The 15,284-nt window shown below is 52.5% G+C and overlaps 2 protein-coding genes across 5 annotated transcripts in view; both read right to left on the minus strand.

Annotated features, from left to right (window-relative positions):
- Positions 1-1,682, minus strand: part of STK40 (serine/threonine kinase 40) — a 39,978-nt gene extending 38,296 nt beyond the window's left edge. For both annotated transcript variants that reach the window (XM_042996512.1, XM_042996510.1), the window contains exon 1: positions 1,514-1,682. The gene's annotated coding sequence lies outside the window, so the exon portion shown is untranslated. The remainder of the gene's footprint in view (positions 1-1,513) is intronic.
- A 6,279-nt stretch (positions 1,683-7,961) lies between these two features.
- LSM10 (LSM10, U7 small nuclear RNA associated) lies at positions 7,962-10,503 on the minus strand. 3 transcript variants are annotated; one of them, XM_042996662.1, is made up of 2 exons: positions 10,367-10,503; positions 7,962-8,747 (listed from the first exon to the last, which is right to left on the minus strand). In XM_042996662.1, the coding sequence occupies exons 1-2, from the start codon at positions 10,458-10,460 to the stop codon at positions 8,353-8,355; spliced, it is 489 nt and encodes a 162-aa protein (XP_042852596.1). In that variant the 5' UTR covers positions 10,461-10,503; the 3' UTR covers positions 7,962-8,352. The 3 variants fall into 3 exon arrangements, with proteins under 3 accessions (XP_042852596.1, XP_042852597.1, XP_007092538.1); XM_042996663.1 differs by having other exon boundaries at positions 10,328-10,449; XM_007092476.2 differs by having other exon boundaries at positions 10,198-10,449.
- Positions 10,504-15,284: the final 4,781 nt, after the last annotated feature.

The raw sequence follows: 15,284 nt of genomic DNA on the forward strand, positions 1-15,284 counted from the left end.
AAAAAGCGTGAGTGGGGGAGGGGCAGAGAGAGAGAGGGAGGCACAGAATCTGAAACAGGTTCCAGGCTTGAGCTGTCAGCACAGAGCTCGACGTGGGGCTCGAACTCACAAACCAAGAGATCATGACCTGAGTTGAAGTCGGACGCTTAACCGACTGAGCCACCCAGGTGCCACAATTTTTTTAAAGATTTTATTTTTAAGTAATCTCTACACTGAACGTGGGGCTTGAACTCCCGATCCCGAGATCAAGCGTCACACCCTCCACCAACTGAGCCAGCCAGGTGCCCCTACATGTGTTAACTTTTTAAATCTTCACAACAGCTCTAGGTAATCACCCGTTTTACAGATGAGGTCACTGAGGCACAGACAGCTTATACCACATGCCTACTGACACACGTTTAGAAGCTGCAGGGCCAGAATTTGAACTCAGGAAGTCTGGCTCCAAAGTCCACTCTTCACCACTATACCATAGGGTACTTGCCTCTCTAGGCAAGGACACTATTGTTGTCATGCGGGGAATGAATGAATAAATGAGAGCAACCTCCACAAACCACTGGCAGAGCAGGGCCAGCAAGGAGTGCTGGAACAGCTCACAAGCACTGTTTACAAACAAGGATTCTTTTGGCTTTACAATGACATATTCTGCTCTTCCTTATCTCATGCAAAACTAAGCCAAGAGGGAAAGGTGCCCAGCCCAGAGTGACTACCTTCTTCCCCACTGCTCTCAAAACCAACCAAAGCCAACCGGTTTCTCCCGTGACTTAAAACAGAGCAAAGTCTACTCTGCCACCGAAGGCAGCTGTCATCTCTTCCTTCCGCCAACGGGCATCAAACCTAGGGAGTGGGGGTTAGCAGAGAACGTAGCATCGGAAATCCCAAAGCCCTTACCCACGGCCTGGAAGGTGTGGCCGAGTCGCGTGGGAATGGGCGGGCCAGACCCGGCACAGCAGGTGAAACTGACCACAGCGGCGTGCTCTCTCCTTGGAAAAGGCCGGCCAAACGTAGCACTGGCAAGCAGGTAGCTCTGACCCGCATCTGAACGCCTCCCGCGATGCGAAAATTTCCCCAGCAGCGACGGGTGAGGGCTCCTGGAGGAAGCCCTGGCTGGCCCGCCTTGGGGACTCGTTCTAACTTTCAAGTCCCTTTCGGGATCGGGAGGGAAGCATGGAGAGGCAGAGGGTGTCTCCTGGGGAAGACCTGGCTGAGTTCAAACGTCGGTGGCCTCACTAAGTAGCCGAATGACTCCGGGCAAGGCTGGCAGCACCCACCTCCTAGAGCTGCGGCGGGACCCAGGCTCCCCGAGGCCGCCCGGTACCCCGAGCGCAGCAGTCCCCGCCCCCGCCTCCCAGGAAGGGCAGACCCCAGAAGAGGAGAGGGCGTTCACTGTTGCCATTTCTGTCGCACCGGGACGGCCTCGGGCTGTCACCCCGGTCCCCGTGCCACAGCCGCTGAGGCCCGCCGCGCCAACCCGCACCCCCCGCCCGGCTCCCCGCTCCGGGACCCCCTCCCTCACCTTCCCCCGGTGCTCAGCGCTGCTCGCCCATAGTCCGTAGCCCGGAGCCAGGACTGCTCGGCGCTCCGTCCCGGGGAGCCGGGGCCGGGCCGGGGGCGTGGGAGCCGCTCACCGCCGCCTCCCAGCGCAGCCACCCGAGCCGCCACCGCCGCCGCCGCCGCCTCCCTCCATGGCTGCGGCGCCGCCACCTGACAACGGAAGTGACGCACCGCCCCCTCCTCTCGGGCCAGAGCCGCAGCCCCACCCCTCTCCCCGGACCCCGCCCCTCGCCTGTGTCTGCGCTCTCACGGCCTCCGGATTGGGGTGCCATCTTGAAGATGGGCGGAAGCCTTCAGGCAAGAGTCCGGAATCCGATTGACGATTGGCTCAGAGTGAGGTCTGGGCCGAAACCTGTGAAACGATTGGAGACTGAGACTCTAAAGGGGCGGTACTTACCGCTTATCTACGTCTGCGGTGAGGCTGGGACGCAGACACCGCCCCCGCCCCGACTCCGCAGGACCTCGAGTGCCCTACACTCGCCCTGCTGGGTTTGGAGAAGTCTTCCGCAGCTGGAAGATCGGCCAGCGCAGTGCATTTGTCAGAGAAATGGCTCTTCCTTGATCTCCATTTCTCGGTTTCTGGAGCCCTGTGCGGAGAGCGCTGGAATTAGGCTCAATAAGATGACAGAATTCCTGTCTCAGCCCTCACAATTTATTTCCCTCTGGGCCCCTCGCCTTTGTAGAAACCCTGCTTCAGCCTGAAGATCTCTGGAGTCTTGACCAGGGAGGTTTACAGTGAAAAGATCCTATTAACGATTCCAGCTATCTAGCCTCAGTCCCTCCTGCTGCAGTTTCGGTCCCTTTCTCCTCCTCCTCCAGCAACCACGCCCTCCATGAATCAGCTTCTTGCACCAGCAGATGAGCCCTTTAAAGGATTGCATCAGGCGGGTGACTCACTGGGGCCCTCTGAGAGCCTGGCTTCCCTCCTCTGGCACCCAGAAGCAGCTAGAAGGGCTCAGTGGCAGCAGCACCAACAGCCATGGCCCCACTCCTTTGTCTCAGAGGTGTGAGCCAGAGTGCTCGCCGCATGTGACTGTCTTAACTCCTGGGTGTCTTTCCAGCTGTCTCCTGGGGCACTCTGTATCCATGTGTGGGCACATGTGTCCAAGCCGGTGTGCACCGCTGGGTTTTCTTAGGGGTGTGTGGCCAGGTGCACATGGATATGCATTTGTCGTCTCCACACAGGCAGTGCCAGGACATGAGAGGTGATGTGACTTGAGTCTGGCTGCCTTCTCCTGTCCGTCTCTTTGTCTCTCTAAATGCCTGGTGCCCACTAAGCTGATAGGGCTAAGTGACAGCAGGAATCAAAACAGCTCCCACTGCTGTGTTACAGCACTTTAGAGACATCAGTGTTGGGAGTCTGTTTACAGATGCAGCAGCTAGAGCTCTGAGAGGGAAAGAAACTTGTCCAAAGGCGCATAGCTAATAATGGCAGGGCTGTGATTTGAACCAAGTGTGGCAGATTCCAAAAAGGTTAGATTTGAGTCCTTGCTGCATCTCCCACAAGCTGAGTGACTCCACGTTAAGTTCCTGGACCTTCTCGGACTGTCAAAATAGGGATAACGCCTTACAGGATCATTGAGAAGATTCAGTGAGCATGGAAACAGCTTCTCACGGGACCTGGCCAGCAAGTTACGGGGCTTCCGTAAAGTTCGGGACTGAGTCAGGTACAAAGAGGCCCGGCCACAGCCCCCCAGCTTCTGTGCCTGACAAAGGGAAAAGCCTAGGGATTCCGGAAGCCCTGACTGCCAGGAATGAGTTTTGGGTTTTCCAGGGCTCTAATTATCAGCTAGATGAATCACTTGGAGCTGACACCACCATTCCCCCCCCCCACCCAACCCCCCCCCCCGACCTTCAGTTGCTTCAAAATACAGGATTTTAACAAAGAAGAGGAGGAGAAGGAAGAAAAAGAGGGGAGGAGAGGTAATGAATAGAAATGAAAGGTGCCAGCCAGAGGAAATGAAAAATGAACATTTCAGGACACCACCAACACGAGGAGACTGCTGCCTCTCTCTCTCTCTCTCTGTCTCTCTCTCTCACTCACACACACACACACACACACACACACGGTGACATACTCTCCTGCTGCCTGCTGGCTCTCCAACTTTGGGCATACTGGCAGATGGTACTGCCATAACAAAGTGACGCCTGTCACAACAGCAGAGATGGTTGCTTGACGAGGTATAGGCGGATCTGCCTATCACAGAAGGAGAGGAAGAAACCTTCAACCCTGAGGAGCTTCCACAGGCTTCTGTAACCCAGCGAACCCTACTCACTGCTGGCTTCTGGCTTCTCCTTATGGCCAAGCCCCAGGGCCCGGGTATGACAAGTTCTGAATGCCAGCACCACACCCGGCGGGCACCACCACTGAGGTGAGCGGAGACACTGCTTATCTTTGCCATCGGTGTGATGTCGGGAGTGGTGGGAAGCAGAACAGTGTAATGCAGTAGTCAAGATCACGGAGTGTGAGTCATACAGGCTTGGGTTCAAATCCCCACCGTGTTGGTCACTGGCTCTTCGATCTTGAGCGAGTCACGTAACCTCTCTGGGCCTGTTGGCTCATCTGTAGAATGAGACTATTAATATACACCTCCAAAGTTGTTGTAGTGATGAAAGGAGAGGACTCTTCCATTTCACGAAGATTTATGGTGTGCCTGCTATGTGCAGAGCACTGAGCTAGATGGCAGGGACCCAGGGGGACCAAACAGACTACGGCTCTGCCCTCCTGCAGCCCCCAGCCCAGGCCCTGGCCCACAATCGGCAGCAAGCGGTAGCTATTTATGATGGCCATCTTGACGTTCAGCCATTCACTTCACCATGAGACCTGGGGAGAGCCCCTCCCCTTCCCCCTGGGGAAACCAGGCCTCAGTTTCCTAAACTGTAAGATGACAGAGTTGAATTGGGTCAGTGGTTCCCAGGCTTCTTGCCATCAAACTTCCCTCATGAGCCTCATATCTGATAAGATTTTGTCTCCTCTAAACCTACATCAAGTCATTTCTTCCTTTTTTATTGATTATAACCTCATTTTACAGCTGCTAGGTCTTGTGACCGGGGTAACTCCAGCCGGAAGCAGAGAGCATACCAGCTTGGTCACCCTTCACATACCATGTGCTGTTTCTCCGGGTCCTTTCTGGAACATTGACAGGAGCTCAAGGGACCTCTGCTGCCTCGGGGCCCCTTCAGCTGAGGATGGAACTCAGTGAGCTGGATGCTCTCTTCGTGTCGCAGCCAGCTGACAGCCGGTGGTGCTCTGTCACTTGTATGGGCCCAGGGAGATCTGAACTTCAAGCAGTGTGCCCACCCTGACAGTCCCCTCCCCCGAATGACAGAGACCCTTCCACCCTGCACTCTTCTTTCCAGGAAGGCAGGGTGAGGTGGGGACCTGCCAGCCCACCTAAGCACTCAGAATTCCTGGGGGCTCAGTCATCAGCTGGGCCCCCCACGTTGGTGTTTGCACGTGCTTGAATGAAGACCAAAGCAACGAGTAGCAAAACAAATCCAAGGGGAAGACAACATTTGGAAATGGGGTTTTCATCTTTTCCTTGGTGTCCCTTCCTTTCCTTATGCAGATAGTTAGGTTGCTCTGCCTTCATTGCTTCGGGAAACAAAGGATGCAACAGAATGCAGAGCTCATTTTTAGCTTCTGAATTCCGAAAGCCTAGCCTTCAGGGAGGAATGGGAGAATGTCTGTGCACGTACAAATTTAGAAAACTGTAGCAAGGGGCATGTGGGAGACTTGAGACTTAGGGTGGTCCCTGAGAACAGACAAGCTTCTCCTCAGCTTTCAGCTGGACAGTGTCAGCTGGGTCTCAGGGACTGGGGAGCACGAAGAATTGTGCTCTTTTCCTGGGGGGAGTGCCAGGAAGTAACAAAACCCTCTGAAGAAACAGCTGTGTGCTGCATTTGGGCAAACAGGGCCTATCTAGCCCAAGGGCCTAAGAATCTCCTGGGAAAAGCAGAATAAAATTCTGAACGCTGAGAGGGGTATGGGTCACTCCTGAAGGAGTCTTTGGGTTGGTGGTAGCCTTAGCAAACTGATGACAAAGGGCCAGGGGAAAATGAGGACATCTCAGTGGATGTGTGATTGGATGAGCACCAGACCAGACCACCTTTCCCATGTTGGGCACGTTAAGAGGAAATGCCCTAACTTTCGACCAGTTCCAAGGAAAGTGAGGATAACTTTGAATCGACCGCAGTTAAGTTTCTGCCACTCTGGCTGAATAGGGTGACATAGGAACTCCGTTGAATTAGGAAAAATTCAAGGTCTATTTCTCACACACGGGAAACTGGAACCAGCTACACTCCTTACCCACAAGGCTTGGTATCACATGCCCCAGCCCCGTCCCTTTCTCTAGCCTCACCTGCCTCTCCCCGCTCCCATAGTCACAGTGGTGCTCTGTTATTGCCCCCAGCCCCCAAGCGTTCCCACCTAGGCCCTTTGCACTGGTAGTTTCCTCTGCCTTCCCTTGGCTCTTGAAATGGCAGTCTCCTTCTCGGTTTACATTTTGCTTCTTCAGACCATACTTTCCAAAATAAAACCACCTCCGTGTTCTCTCTCAAGTACCCTGTTTAGTTCCTTCATGACAACTGTAAGAATTTTTACTTTTTTTATTGTCAGTCTCCCCGTCTAGAATGTCAAGCTTCCTGAGGGCAGGACCCTTGTCTGTCTTGATGTTCCCTCAGTAGCTAGCACTGTCACTAGCGATACCTGTGGCACGAAGGGTGGGCAGCAGTTAGGGAATTCGGCTTGCCACAGGCCGGTGGGCACTGACCTCCCTCCCTCCAGCCTTCCTGGGCCTCTGGCAGCCTTCCCCCTGACAACCCAGGACCAGATGCCAGAAGACCCATATCCTCGGGGCTTAAAGACTTCGCTGTGCTCTATCCCAGGGGCTCAGCACGAGCGTGTCTCAGCAGGCCCATTTCCCCTCCTTCCGGTCTATCCTTCCAGCACCTCATCTGGGGACGACGGAGGGCCCATTGGGGTCTGGCGCACGATGCTTCTGGAAAGAGGACACAGTGCTTCGGCCTGAGCCCCTCTTCTCAACTGTCCTTCCCACTTCCCTCCCCGGCCTGGGGGCTCCTCCTTGCTCTGCGGAGGTTGCAGAAGTCCCGGCACACCCTTTAAAAGAGCTGGACTTCTCCTTTATCTCCAGGCCACACTCCTAGCATGAGCCCTCTTCAAGTTTGGAAACATTTGCAGACATGTGGGAAACGTCTGCAATGGGGGCCGCTGTGGGACTCCCTGCCAGTTCATTACTCCAGATGGGGTGGCTTCCCCGCTTCCCGCAAGTACACAGACATTTCCACAGTGAGGGCCTCCCTTCCGTGCCTGCCCTCTGGTTTCTCTTAGCAGCAGTCACCCTGTGGCATCGCTCCCCTTAACTCTAGCCGTCAGCAGGGCCTGGAAACAGTTGTTTTCTCCCTGCTAGGACCCACTGTTCTCTCCCGAAGGCAAAGGTCAAGTCTTGGGGACTTCTGGGACCTCCAGGCAATGAAATACACAGTATTCAGAAGAATCATGGTGGGTGGCTGTGTGGATGTTACTGAGGCAGATCCCTGGGTTCCAGATTGGAGCCAGGAAACTGGCTTTTCCAGACACATCCCAGTTAGTTCTGATGAGGCGGTCCAAGGACGACACTTTGATTCACGTTGATGGAGAACGTGAATGCAGGGCCCTTGGGCTGTTAGTGCCCAAGTGAACGCTCCTCTCAAGTCCCCCTCAAGAAATGAAAGCATCTTGAGGCCAAAGGCCCTGCCTTACTCAGGACTCTAGCACAGCAGGTTCTCAGGCTGGATTTCATCTCGTGGTTCTGGACCACCCCCTCCACTAGATTGTAAGCCCCTCTTTGGAAGGGACCAAATCTTATTCGACAATGTGTGCTCAGCAGAGGGCCTGGCACACGGCAGCTGCTCTGTGGAGATCTGATGAGGACACAGCCGCTTTTATTGAGATGGTCGTTTGCCTGTGGTCATGCTGGTATGGCCGCGAGGCAGCTACAACGAAGACTTGGGTTCTACCCCTGAGCACCCCTTCTTCCCTGAGGACCCCAAAACTCTCAGAACTGGAGCCTGATCTCTTGCTGTTGGCTGAGCCGCCACACTTGAGGGGAGGGCCCGGGACTCCCTCAACCTCTCTACCTCAGGAAAGAGCAATGAGACGAACAACCTCCTCAACAGGGAATCTGCACCGAAAAAGCCACCTTCCATGTGGCCAGACTGAAGCACTTGCCTACAATTCTCAAAATTTGCTGCTTATTAGTATCACCTCAGAAGCTACACCCCATACCAATGAAATCTGAACTGATGGTGGGACAGGTGATTGCAATCTGTTGCAAGTGTGAGCGCCACTGCCCTACTAGGCAGGACAAGACGGAGCCCAGCACACGTCAGAGGAAGCACGCGCCATGGACTTGTTTGCATCCAAGTTTTATGAGAAAGCAAAACAACTGTGGGAAACCGGAACACTGAGGGGTGGCCCAGGCTAAGTACACTTGGTAACTCTCACTGGGAGAGGGTTGGAAACTACTCGGCAGATTCCCTAAATCGGTAAATCAGATTCTGATGCAAATCATCACAAGGTGATCAACGTCCCCTGCCTCAAGGCCACAGGCAGAGAGACAGGATCCCAGGGGGGGCCTAGGAGATGGGACCCTGCGAAAGGCAGCTGTGACAGGGGTGTCTCTCAGAGACACCCGTTTCTGGGCTGGCCCCGCGCGCTCTCTGGGCTCTGGGCAGGGAGGCGGCGCAGGCGGTTGGCTCGGGGGAACTTGAGTGGGGACGGGGGCTTGCTGTCGAGCCGGCTCATTTATACTTTTTGGAGGGAAATTCCCGCCGGCCTTGGCCCTTGCCGCCAAAGTTGCGCACCCGGTGGATGGCCTGCAGCTGTTGCTCAATGGTCGCCGTGATGTTCACATCATCCGGGATGTGGACGTAACGGACGTTACGGCCTGTCACGAAGAGGTCATCCAGCTCGACCTGATGCCCCCAGCGGTCCGTGTAGGTGACACTGGCCAGGCGGATGTTCATGAAAGCGTCCACGTTGTCTATGCGTCCGCGGGCCACGCTCTCGTCGCGCAGGTCCACAGTGGTCACCTGGCCCTGGAGGCCCTGCAGCAGGATAATCAGGCTGTTCTCAGAGATGGTCCGCTCCTTCACCGAGTGGCTCACGGCCATTCTTCCACACCGAGGGCTGTCGGCTGCGGGAGGAGGAGCACACAGACAGGAGCTGTAGCAGGCGAGCGGGCCCAATCGCCAACTCCCCTCCGCCAGGCCCTACGCGTAATTCCCAGCGCAGACTTCTGCAAGTCTGCCTACTTCCCCGGTTTCTGTGTCTGTGGAACACCCTTCGATGCCAGGTGCCGTACACATCTCACAGAAGCCTCACGCTACCAGGCGAGGCCAAGAATTACTCCTACTCACTTCATAAGTACGGAAAATATGGCCAAGAGACGTTAAGTGACTTGCCTAAGGTCACACGGTTGATAAGCGGAGGTGCTGGGATTCAAATCTACGACTGCCTGACTCCAAACCCCACACCAGTACTCCCGAGCCCTCGCCGCATGTTAGAGTCACCTGGTGAGTTTTTACCTGCTGCCACACCCCAGAGGTTCTGATTCATTTGGTCAGGGGTGGGGTCCAGGTATCCTCTTTTTCAAAGCTCCCCAACTAATTCTCACATGCATCCAAGTTTGCGAACCGCTGCTCTAAATGTCGTTTACACCCTTGCTACTCAAAATACGGTCTGTGGACCAGAACTCTCAGCATCACTCAGGCACGTGTTAGGAATATGCAGAATCTCTGGTCTGTCCCCAGACCTGCAGAAAGAATCTGCACTTTATCATAACCCCTGCATGAATCACCATAAGTTCTCAAATGTGAGTATCAGAATCACCTGAGGACATGTTAAAACGCAGAAAGCTGGACCCCCCCCCCCCCAACTTTCAAACTTAGTAGGTCTGAGGTGGAGCCCAAGAATGTTCATTTTTAACATGTTCTTAGTTAACAGTGACTTGCTGGTCTGGGGCCCGTGCTCCCTGAATGGCTTGTCTACACCCTGCAGCCACCATTTAAGTAAATTGAAAAAGAACAACACCAAAAACATGGCAGCATATAAAACACATAGGTTTTGAAGGCAGAGAAAAATAGGTTGGAACCCTCACAAACCAAGGGCAGTTACTTCATATCTCTGAACCTGTTTCCACATCTATGAAACCACAGGCTAAATGAGGCTAACAGAATCTCACTGAACGTACTTTGCTTTCAACACGCCCTGATGTTGTATCAACGTGACTGTCTCGTCTATCCCCTCTTTTCAGACCCTGAGTGGGAGGTGGTGGGGACTTCCTCCTTACGACCTCACTCAAACCCGAGCCGGGCTGTGCAGGACGGCATCAAGCGTGGCAAGCCAGACCACACCACCGATGGGGGGATTGGGCCGGGGGTGTGTGTGTAACGACCCCCCACGCAGGCTTCACCAGAATGCGCCCAAGCTAGGGTTAGGACTGCCCGGTGACTGCAAAGAGGCAGTCCTGGGCTTTAGGACGGGCTCTGCCACTTCCCAGGAGGGCGACTTCGAGCAAGCCGCTTAGCTTCGTCGAGCCTGTTGGCCCATCGGGAAAATGGGGACGGCGAAGAACCTTTACTCACGGAGCAGTGGGGGTGGGCGTGGGGAGATGGAATCTACTCCGCAAATCGGGAAGGAAGCGCTTCCCCCGCTCCCCGCCGCTCTCCGGGGTTCCGGGCGCCCCCGCGCTCCGCCCCGGGGTCCGGGACCCACCGCGCCGGATTCCTTCCGCTTCCCGGTCGGCTTAGTTGCCGAAGCTAGCGAGCGCCTGGCGGGGCCGCCTCCCTCCCGCGGCGGGACTAGGAAGCCATGGCAACAGCCTGGCCGCTCGGTCCTCCCGGAGCATAGAGAGCGCGGCCTGCGCCGGCCCGCGCCACTGCGGCGGGGCTCAGAACTACAATCCCCAGAATGCCTCGCGGGCGGCGTGCTCGCGCACGGGCGACTGTGGGCCTGCGTCTTGGAGTCTCTCCTCCCCGGGAGTCATTCATTCTTTCAACAAATGTTCATTGAGGCTTCCTCCCAGGCTCTGGGCACAACAGCGGTGACCGAGGAGACAAGCTCCCTGATCTGGAAACCCTTAAAACTACTTGAGGGCGGGCGTCCATAACAAAACAAGAAAATTATAAGAGTCCTTCAGTCCTGGGTGGCTTCTTATCGGATGGTCAGGGGTGTCCTGAGAAGGTGACGTTTGAGCTGAGATCAATGACAAGAAGCCAACCTTGTGAAAACTAGGAGAGGAGCACTTCAGTTAGAGGGAGCAGTTTGTGCAAAGGACCTGGGGGAAATGGCGCTCGCCAATTTGGAAAAACGGAAAAGCCAGTAAGACGAGAGTAGCATGCCAAGAGGTGGGAGACGAAGGCAAGAGCTTCAGCTTTTAAGGCTTTGTAAGCCAAGGTAAGGGGTTGGATTTCCCGGTTAGGAGTGCAGGCTCTGGCCGCAGTGCCTGGCTTCAAATCTGCTCCCTGCTGACTTTTCACAAGTTAATTATCCTTTTTGTGCCTCAGTTTCTACAAGTGCAGTTGATGGGGTATCAAAGTGGGGGTGACATGATCTGATTTACGTTTTTCAGAGGTCATTTGGTAAAAGCTTTAATTTCCCCATTAGAAAAGAAAAAAAAAAAGGATGTCAATCTCGGAGAATTGACCTTCATTGATACATGAAAGCACTTGGCTCCCTAAGGTGTAGGCTTGTTTCAGTCCTTCACTCTCATTCATTGATTTCCAGCTCCCCCACGAGCCTTCCCCTTCTCCCAAGGATCACAGTTGGTCTCTCTCGTCCTAAAAATAGAAACTGCCTTCCTCCTCCATGCAAGCTGCTCTTGGTTCTCCTAATCTTCCACACAAGGAACTTCTCAGGAGGCCCCTACACCCGTGGTTCTCTAAGTGTAATCTTTTGTCCAATTTCCTATCTTGGTGAGGCTGGATTTCCTGCATGCACTTCAAGCAAAACAACGTATTGCAAGGGACTGAACGCAGAAGCACATATGAAAATCTAACTGACTTCTGTTATGACAGGCATTAAAGAGATTTGCAAGAACACAGCACAATGTGACTCTTCCCATCAATTTTTTTCTTTTTGAAAATATAGTTGAAAATTATTTTTAATTAATGAATTTATTTTTGAGAGGGAGAGAGAGAGAGGGAGAGAGAGAGAATCTCAAGCAGGCTCTGTGCTTTCAGCACAGAGCCGGACGTGGGGCTTGATCTCATGAACCGTCAGAACATGACCTAAGCTGAAATCAAGAGTCTGACACTTAAAGGGCTGAGCCACCCAGCGCCCCCCCCCCCCGAAAATAGTCATTTTTATACAAAAATATGTTAATGGATCTATTATTGTTCTTTTACAATGAATTAATATTATAATTTTATTTCACACTTTGAAAAAGTTTGAGAATCGCTACTCTGTCTTAGGGCCGTCATCCTTTCACTCAACTCTGTGATCTGGCTTACTTCCAAGACTCCACTGACTTCTCTGGCAGGGGTTACTGATGGTTTGTAAGGAGAACCTTTCTCTCCTTAGTCCTTACTTTCATGGTCCTTCTTAGTGCTTGACTATATTGTCCATTCTCTTCCTTGGTATTCCGCCCCCCCTCCCCCACGGGGGGCATTGTATCATTTGGTTTTATGGATTTCTGGTTGTTTATTCTCCCATCTCTCTCCCTCTCTTTTTATTCCCATTTCATTCTCCTGCTTCCTAACACGTGTGCTTTCTCTTGGGCTGTATTCCCAGCCCCACCCTCAACTTGGTCACATCTATCCATGTTGTCTACTACTATGTGCTGAGTTTCTTGTCTAGATCACGGGCACAGTCCACTCTATGAAACTCCGTTTTCCAGCTGTCTGTTGCTCATGCCCCCATGTCTTAGTGGTACTTGAAACTCAGCATGTCTACGAGATAAATTTATCAAGTTCTTCCCAAATCAGTTGTTGCCCTGAATTTTCTATTTCTGTGGTTGCTACCACCAGTTTTCAACCATTCAACCACCTCAAATAAATATGATCACTTGGATCATTTTTTTATTCCTTACACCTGTCAGTCACTGATCCCTGCAAATTCTTGGAAGTGCGTATCCCACCCCTCACTTGTATTTTTATTCTGACTGCCGCCATCCAAGTTGAGACCCTCTTTCTCTCACTTGATTCATTATGAAAACCATCTTACTGGCCTGTTTGTCTCATGATCTTTGCCAACAGATTCAAAGCACAGTTATGATATTACTTACCTGCTAAGAAAACTTTTGATTAATTAACAGAATAAAGGTTCCAGTGCTGACCTTGGTTTGATTTCACCTCACCTTCCAGCTGGATCTCTTTTCAGGTTCTCTACTCAAACCCTCCAACCAGTGTTTCCTAAAGTGTGGTATGGGGACAACTTGCCTTAATGGAATGCTTTGTTTCACAGAATCAGAAGTGGAGCTCAGGAATCTGCACATCCAACAATGCACACTACAATTTGAGGCCCATTGTCTTCCTCTCTAGTTAGACCTAGCCACTCAGCAACTCAGACAAGCCCTGAACTCTTGCCTCTTCCTTTGCTATCCTGCTCCATCTGCCTGGGATCCTCTCTTGTTTGTCTTTGGATGTTAAGTCCAATCCCTACTTCAAAGTCTGGCTCAAGTGCTGTATCTTTCTGAAGTCTTCACCGATAACCCTGTTTGGGAGTGATGTCTCACTCCTAACCCCTAGAGCATATTGCTTGCTGTATGTTTGCTTGTTGTATGCAGACTTGCATACTTATTTATGTAAATCTTAAAAACAATTTTTTTTAATGTTTATTTTGGTGGGGGCGGGGGGGCGGTGGCGGAGAGAATCCGAAGCAGGTTCCAGGCTCTGGGCTGTCAGCATGGAGTCCAATGCGGGGCTTACACTCACAAACCACGAGATCATGACCTGAGCCGAAGTCAGACACCCAACCGACTGAGCCACCCAGGCACCCTTATTTATGTAAATCTTACTTTCTCCCCTACTGGTCTCCTGGGTGTTGAGACAGGGAGAAAGCCTGAGGAGGCCCAAATGCTTCACATTACAAACCACGGTTACATGAGGAACACCAGCTTTATGAATGTGGTGAGAAGGTGATAGGGATCTGGATGAAGATGGCAGCAGTTGGAATGGAAAGAAGTGCTGAATGTTAAAGACCGAATGGAATAATAAGACTCCCTGGAGGCTGATTAGATCTGGAGGATGGGTGGGAGGAGGAGAAGTCGATGACTAAAAAAAATTTTTTAAGTCTATTTTTTTAGTACTCTCTATGCCCATTGTGGGGCTCGACCTCACGACCCTGAGATCAAGAGTCTCATGCTCTTCTGACTGAGCCAGACAGGCACCCCTCAATGATTTATATTTTAACTCTGGTTATCTAGAGAGATGGTGGAATGACCCTGTGGGGGAGATCCCATTTTTTGGCTACTCAGCCACTAAACTCCTTTCCCCACAGTTGGGGAAATCAGGCATGCTATGCATTTTGAGTGGGGTTTGGCTTCCCACTCCAGATGACTTCAGGGCCAGATATTGTCTCTCATCCTTGTTGGCTATGGCATGGGCTGATGACCTAAACTCAGGCGTTACAAGGTTCTAAATCTGGAGCAAGTGACATAAACCAGCATGGACTTTTTAGGCATCGTCCAGTCCTCATTCTTGGGGTTGCTACTGGTGCCAGCGTCCTTTCCTCTGCTGCCTGCTTATCCTTGTTTCCTGGCCATTTTCTCCTGGTGCTTCAGTCTTCCTGATAACTGTGAGTTCCCAGAGCCCTGTAAGTCGATTCCTTCTCTACTTAAGTAGCCAGAATTGGTTTCAATGTTTTGCAACCCAAAACCTAGACTAGTGCTGGGCCCACTTGAATTGAGTTCGTTTCAGGAGCCTTGAATTCCCGTGTTCCCTTTAGATGAGCTGTTAATGGTTCAGTTTCCAATTGTTGGAGAATCACAGAATCCCAAGAGGGCAGTTCCCAGGTCACCTGCTCCAGCTCAGCACCCAGTGCCCTAAAACCCCTCTACGGTGCTCAGAAGATGCACTGGTGACTAGCGGCTCACTTTGCTGCCAGGCATTAGACTCCGTGGTCGGATGTTCTTGGTAACTTCTACCCATTGCTTCTAGTCCTTTTCTATGGAAAACTGTCCTATTCTGTATTATATTTAATTTTAGAAGTTTCTCTATGCCTTTTGAAAGTGAAGTAAATGTGGGGCACCTGAGTGGCTCAGTCGGTTGTGTGTCTGGCTTTGGCTCAGGTCACGATCTCACAGTCCGTGAGTTCGAGCCCTGCGTCGGGCTCTGTGCTGACAGCTCAGAGCCTGGAGCCTGTTTCAGATTCTGGGTCTCCCTCTCTCTCTGCCCCCTCCCGCTCGCACTCTCTCTCTCTCTCTCAAAAATAGATAAACACTGAAAAATATATTAAAAAAAAAAAAAGAAAGTGAAGTAAATGTACTAAACAAGCGAAGATGTCAGTGTTGGACACCGAGTTGTGAGGTGATGTGGAAGATCTCAGGGAAAGTGAACCTGCAGCCGAGGCGAGGACAGGGGTCATGGAGATTTGTGAGTCAAAGAAAGAGTTGAGAGTAACGGCCTCTCGGAAAGAAAATGAGGCAAACGCTTGGCAGAAGAATGAAGGTTGGGTGCTGCGGGGGTGTCTGGGGGGCAGGGGGAGGGGGGAGGCGAGGGGAGAGTGAGGGGCG

The sequence above is a fragment of the Panthera tigris genome, chromosome C1 (genome assembly GCF_018350195.1).
Source record: "Panthera tigris isolate Pti1 chromosome C1, P.tigris_Pti1_mat1.1, whole genome shotgun sequence".
NCBI classification, from domain to species: domain Eukaryota; kingdom Metazoa; phylum Chordata; class Mammalia; order Carnivora; family Felidae; genus Panthera; species Panthera tigris.

Bases quoted from the DNA above. Each gene is read 5' to 3' on its own strand.
- LSM10 (XM_042996662.1), bottom strand. From the start codon at position 10,460: ATGCTCCGGGAGGACCGAGCGGCCAGGCTGTTGCCATGGCTTCCTAGT. The intron at 8,748-10,366 runs GCAACTAAGCCG...CTCCTCCCGCAG, and splicing joins CCAGGCGCTCGCTAGCTTCG to CCGACAGCCCTCGGTGTGGA.